The 6,597-nt window shown below is 36.0% G+C and overlaps 1 protein-coding gene across 1 annotated transcript in view; it reads left to right on the forward strand.

The window, feature by feature from the left end:
- AQR (aquarius intron-binding spliceosomal factor) overlaps nucleotides 1–6,597 on the forward strand; it is a 199,198-nt gene that overhangs the window by 35,135 nt on the left and 157,466 nt on the right. Inside the window, exons 4-5 of the mRNA XM_007940518.1 lie at nucleotides 1,454–1,489; nucleotides 4,748–4,868. Coding sequence (XP_007938709.1) covers nucleotides 1,454–1,489; nucleotides 4,748–4,868 — 157 coding nt within the window. The remainder of the gene's footprint in view (nucleotides 1–1,453; nucleotides 1,490–4,747; nucleotides 4,869–6,597) is intronic.

Below are 6,597 nucleotides of genomic sequence, written 5' to 3' on the forward strand. Positions count from 1 at the left end.
GATGCTTTTGAGTTGTGATGCTGGTGAAGAATGCTGAAAGTACCATGGACTGCTAAAAGAACTAACAGATCTGTCCTGGAGGAAGTGCACCCAGAATGCTCCTTGGAAGTGAGAATGGCCAGACTTCGTCTCACTTATTTTGGTCATGTTGTCAGAAGTGACCATTCCTTGGAGAAGGATGTCATGCTTGGTAGGGTGGAGGGTCGACGAAAGGAGGAGACCTTCAACGAGATGGATTGACACAGTGGCTGCGATGATGGACTCAAGTATATAGCAGGGATTGTGGAGCTGGCGTGGGATCGGGCAGTGTTTCGTTCTGCTGTGCATGGGGTCGCTATGAGTCAGAAATGACTCGACAGCACCTAACAACAACAACAGCAATCATTACGGAAGTAGATTGCCCAACCTTTCTTCCGAGGAGTGGCTGGTGGGTTTGAACCTCCAGCCTTCTGATTAACAGTCAAGCGCCTTAGGCACTATGCTACCATTTTCCAGTAATATATCAGACACAGTTTCATTGCTATTCATAAGGTTTTCAGAGGGCAGTTTGAGAAGTGGATGGCCCCTGTCTTCTTCTGAATCTGTCTTGGTTTGGGGACCTCTGCTGAAACCTGTCCACCATGGGTTACCCACCTGGCATTTGAAATACTGGTAGCATGCCTCTAACCCACAGCAACACATAAGCCACCACAGTACGACAAACTGACAGATGAGTGATGGTATTTACAGTATACAAAATGATATAACTAAATTCATGGACATTTGAATTTGCCTATGGAGAGATGCCCTATGACTGTAGCATTATTTATTCATGTGAAACCAAATACTTGTAGTGAAAGGAGACAATGTAATAAAGTGAAATAGTTTAATGTTCTCTTTACGATTTTCTAATATTTTAGATTCAATATTGAGACTAAGAGCATGTAAAAACTCTGATTCCTACATTTGCCGTATAAATACACATGTCCCATGTGCTATTAAGGGAACATGACTCTTCAGCAGAATGTTTTATTTGAGTATTCAGTGAAAAAAGTGTTGGCCAGTGCATAAGAAGTTGAAACAAGCTAGCTTTTGAGAGTTTAATGTAAGAGCAATCTTATATTATGAATGTTGATGAACATTTGTGTTTTAATTTAAATTATTTGGCTTGTTAATCTTTGTGTTTGTTTTCTCAATATGTAGTGACACTGATTATGTTTGTTATATGGGTGGGATATGATTTTTCTTAAGTAAATGTTCTTGGACAACTTTATAAGCAAAATCAACCACCATAAAACAAAATAGAAACATATAAAAACATAAAGCAAAGTAAAGCTTATTTTCAGTGCATGTTGAAATGTGCTTATTCTTATGTGCAATTAATATTAAAACAAAAGATTTCAAAATACATAATAAGTCTGAATGTCTGTATATGCTATTGCAGTAATTTTATTACTTATTTTTATATTTTCAGGTTTGCCATCAGAAAGATAATGCTTCTGGAATTTAGGTGAGTTCACAGGCTTTACTTTGATGAAGGTAATGTCTGGTGCCCAAAAAGCATATTACTCAAAGAGGAAGGACAAATTGATTATATAGTTTTTAATTATAATAGAAAAGATAATAGAATGAGACTAGTACATGAATTTTCAGCTTTTCTATACTGTCTTGAGATCTGATCTTAATTGAAGGTCAGGCTGTGTGTTAAGAATTGTTACTGCTAACATACATTGATTTAAACTTAACAGAAATGGCTTGAAGTAGGTGGTTGTGTCATTTTTAAAGGGGGGGGAATTTAAGTTCATTGATATGATGTAACTAGTAAGTTGAACACCTGCTGTATTCTAAGAACTATGTTATATACTTTCAACTCATGATCTCATTTAATATTCATAGGAAGCTCTCCCTTATTTTAGAGAGGAGAAAACTGAGGCTTGAAATTGTCCCTATCTAGCATGTAACAAGTATGTACTTTCCACCATTTTATACCTACTTTCAAGAAGAGAGATAAGAATCAAGAGGATGTTGTTGTTGTTGTTATGTGCCGTCAAGTCGGACCCGACTCATAGCGACCCCTCCTTGGGTTTCTGAGGCAGTATCACTATGGAAGTAGATTGCCCCATCTTCCTTCTGAGGAGTGGCTGGTGGGTTTGAACTGCCAGCCTTCTGGTTAGCAGTTAAGTGCCTTAGGCACTACGCTACCAGAGCAAGAGGATACTGATATATAATGGCGATAAAACAGGAATTCTTAAGTCTTGGCAAATGTTAGAAACCAGAAGAGTTGCAGAAATGAAGGAGAAAGAGACAGCATAGACTGAAGGACAGTGAAAGCTTTTAATACCTGAAGAAGTGGATTTTTACTTTTCAGGACTTTTTGTGTGATTTTTCCTTTTCTGTCTGAGAATGTCATTTTCTCTGGTCTAACCACAGACATAACTAGTCTAAAGTTTGTAATAGAGATAATTTATGGTCTTTGGTTAGGTGGAAGATGAGATGACATGGAGAAGGTAGTGAGGTACAGGAGAGTAATCTGAGAAGGAGAAAAATTTCTGTGATGAAAGTCATTGGAGGGAGATGTTATGTTACCTAAATTGCATTTGTTACAGTGGTCTGAAATAGAATCTGGGACAGATCCTTGAATTGGGCAGATAAACGTATAGTTAGTGTTAGAATCAAACTGTCATCTTGGGCAAGTAACTAACATTTACTTCCTCAGTTTCCTCAAGGGAAAAATGAAAATGAGTTTGAAGCTTGCCGTATAGTCAGATAATACCCAAGGCAAGACATTACTATGAAAAACTGTGGAAAGCCAGTGATATCCCCAGAGTATCTGGCGGAAGCAAATATAAAAATACTCTGGAAGGACATGTATGTCAGCTATACTGCAAATAATTACTATTGATAAATCCCTGGTGAATGTGAATTCACACTTCCCAATTGCAAAACACATTAGATAATAATCTACTGTAAGCAAGAATCAATTGAAGAATCTACAATAAGTAGAATTAGATCCCTCTCAAGAAGTTCAGATAATTAAATAATTGATACACTGTCAAATCATGTTTAAAAATTTTATGGCATAAAAGAAAAATAAATATGTAAGCAAGATAAAAGACACTAATAAGAACAAAGTTGAAAAAATGGAAATCAAAATTCATTAAAATTAAAAAACTCAATGGACGGGTTAAGTAGCAGATTAGATGCAGCTGATTAGACACAGCTAAAGAGAGAATTGGTGAACTGGAAGATAATCTGAGGAGATAAACCAGAAGATAGCAGAGATGAACAATATTAAAGAAGGAGTTAAGGAATATGGTGGGTCAAATGAGAAGATCCAGTAGTAGTTCCAGAAGAGATATTTGAAGAATACAGGAGAGGTCATTTAGAAAAGATGATAGTTAAGAATTGATGAAGCATATGAATCTTTTAGATTTAGGAATTATAGCAAATCCTGAACAGAATGACCCGTCAGAGCAATGAAGACAAGGTAAAGGTCTTAAAATCTGGTAGAGAGGAAGTATAGATTACTCAAAGAGAAAGAACAAATTAATTTTATACTTTCCAGTTATAGTACTAGAAAAGGTAATGAAATGAGACTAGTACAGGGAGAAAAAAATCACTGTTAAACTAGAATCCTATATTTAGCTAAACTTTTATGAAATAAAGCAGCTTTAGGCAAAGACAGATTAGCATTACCAGACTGTTGCTGACAGAAGTCCTAAAACACATAATTTAGAAAGAAGGAATTTAAACTCTTAAGGGTGAAATAAAATGATGCTTCATGTATGTTACTTAAGAACAAGTATTCTCTTGTCACCTGGAGCATTTTGACCATTATTTTGGGCAAAAGCTTATTTAGTTTCCTAGGTTGCTTCTAATTGCAAGAAGGATTGTCAGAGATAAACCATGGAAACACCAGTGAGAGTAGGTCCTTAAGCCATAAGAGGAAGTAGAAAAACTAGAGCACTATGGCAGTATCTAAAATGCTGAATAGTTTGTGTGAGAGTGTGTGTATGTGTGAATGATTAAAAGTTGCATGTGGGGTGATTTATAGTAGGAACAAAAACTCTTGCTTTTTTCTGTTAGCTCTCAAGAGTATTATATATTCCAACATAGAAATTGATGTTTATAACTATCCCAAATCATAAGAAATGACTAAGTTATGCTTTGGAAATCAGAAATACTTAAGTTTGTGTAGGAATATTTTCACCAGTCTTACACTTAGAATTTTGGCACCTTGGAGGGAAAATGACAATATTCTGAAAACAAATTTATGTTGACTACCTTGTAAATTAAGTATTAAAAGCTTCTTTTTGAATAACTCTCTTTAGTAGTTTCTGGAAGTCTTTTTGTGCTGCTTGAGTTAGTGTTAATGTCTCTGATACATTTATCTCTAAAGTGCTCATGATTTCATTTGTTTTAGAGCTATTATTTATCAAGTATTTTTGTTTTTTTACTTCATGAAGAGCTTAGGAAAGAGAATAGCTTGTGGTGTGGTGGTGATAATCATGTATGTCAGTAACCTTTGACATCTTCCTTGTTGAAAGTATAAGAATCATTTTATGAAGCCAGGCACATTTGCTGCAAGTAAGTGTGTAGTAGGTAGCAGTGATCTAGATTACAGGGAAATTTGTGAAGCATTGTTAAATAATAAATACTGGATTTCAAAGTGTTTTCAAAAAGTTTTGAATAATTACTTTTCCAAGTGAGTGAAGTCGGTAGGTGGTGCTAACTAATGAAATATTCTGTATTTTTTCACTCTTCACAGCCAGTATCTTGAGAATTACCTCTGGATGAATTATTCTCCAGAGGTGTCCAGCAAGGCCTATTTAATGTCAATCTGCTGTATGGTGAATGAGAAGTTCAGAGAAAATGTCCCTGCATGGGAGGTAACAAATTGAAATTATTTCATAGCTTTCATACTGTGCCCACTTAAGCCATTACAAAGTAGCACAACTTTTTGCTGACAATAAGTAGTGCTATTAGAGCAGCACTTACCTAATAATAAAGTAAATGTTGAAAAAAGAATGAATATAGGAAAAACAAAGTATCAGTTTTCTTTTGGTTTTAACACTTTCTTCAAACTAATTTACTATGGATTGGAAAATTATGCATGTGGAGTTATTTTTGTGCTTTGTTCTTAAAACTAAAAATAGCATGGGTTATAAAGAGTGTCGGAGCTGACAAAATAAAATTTACATTAATAATTGCAAACAGGTCATACACAAATGAAATAATAGTATCTTGTTTCACAGCAACAAGTATACATTTGTAATTTACCCGAATAAAGTAGTGTTTCCAAAGCCAAGACAGATGTTTATAATTTCTGTTGTTACTTCATGGGATTTCTTTCCCTTCTTGAAATTGCTAATGAACTGATTTTTTACCCCTTTGTCTCGGTACAATAGAGGCTTGGTCAATGGAAGTCCAAAATCTAGCTTTTTTCTGGCCACCATAAAATGGTCAGCTCATAAAGAGTTTCTGCCTTAACAGTCACACCTTTTTAAATGAAGAAAATGGGGACTTTTCATCTGTTTTAAAGGGATGATCTCTAAAGTGAGAAAGTGTTAAATTCTTTAAGATATAAAGCTATGGACAGTTATCTCAAATATTCATTAAGTGACTGTTATCTCAGGGTAGGTTAGAGCCCAGACTAACCTGTGGATCCTGTGTTTTATTGAGAGATCCTAGGAATTTCTTGAGGTTGCTTCAAACTAATGTAGGAGGTAAAAGGGAGAAATTTTTGAGCCAGAGAATGACTTGATCAATATTGTGTGTTACAAAAAACACTTTGGTGATGAGGGCTTGAAATAGAGGAACAAAAAAGATTAAGGGAAGAGGAAACACAGATTTACAAAGGTGAATAGATTGGATTTGATAATTACTTGAAGTCATATTAGAGAAGGAGCTCTGGTGGCATAGTGCCTAAGGCATTTGACTGCTAACCAGCCACTCCTCGGAAGAAAGGTTGGGCAATCTACTTCTGTAGTAATTACTTCTGTAGCCAACCCTAGGAGCTCTGGTGGCATAGTGCCTAAGGTATTTGACTGCTAACCAGAAGGCTGGTGGTTCATACCCACCAGCCACTCCTCAAAAGGAAGTTTGGGCAACCCACTCCCATAGAGATACTGCCTCAGAAACCCAAGGAAGGGTCGCTATGAGTTGGGACCGACTCGATGGCAGTGAATTATAGCCAACTCTTCATCCATGGTAGTAGGGAATGAGAATAATGCTAAAAGCATGATTTTGGTTGCTATGAATTGGATCCGACTCGCTGGCAGTGAGTTTGGTGTTTTTTTTGGTTTAGTCTTAGGGAAGGGTGTTATTTTCACTAACCTTTCAGGCTTTGGCATCCAAACGTAATAGATGATGGTGCAGTTTACTGAGATAATAGCGGATAGAAGGAATACTTTGGAAGATAAAAAGTTGTTGAATTGAGTTTTAGATGTAGTGAGTTTAAATTGCCTTTGGAATATCTATGTTTTCTTTGGTCTGTCTCTCAATCCTTTGAAGGTACCTAAAGATAATTCTTTTAAATTCCTTATCAGAGAGTTCCAATGCTGCTTCTTCCTCAGGGATGTATTCTGGGTCTGTATCCTGCTCCCTTGTTTCTACCAC

Source organism: Orycteropus afer, unplaced genomic scaffold (assembly GCF_000298275.1).
Source record: "Orycteropus afer afer isolate SDZICR_OR568_19922 unplaced genomic scaffold, OryAfe1.0 scaffold00068, whole genome shotgun sequence".
Taxonomy (NCBI): domain Eukaryota; kingdom Metazoa; phylum Chordata; class Mammalia; order Tubulidentata; family Orycteropodidae; genus Orycteropus; species Orycteropus afer.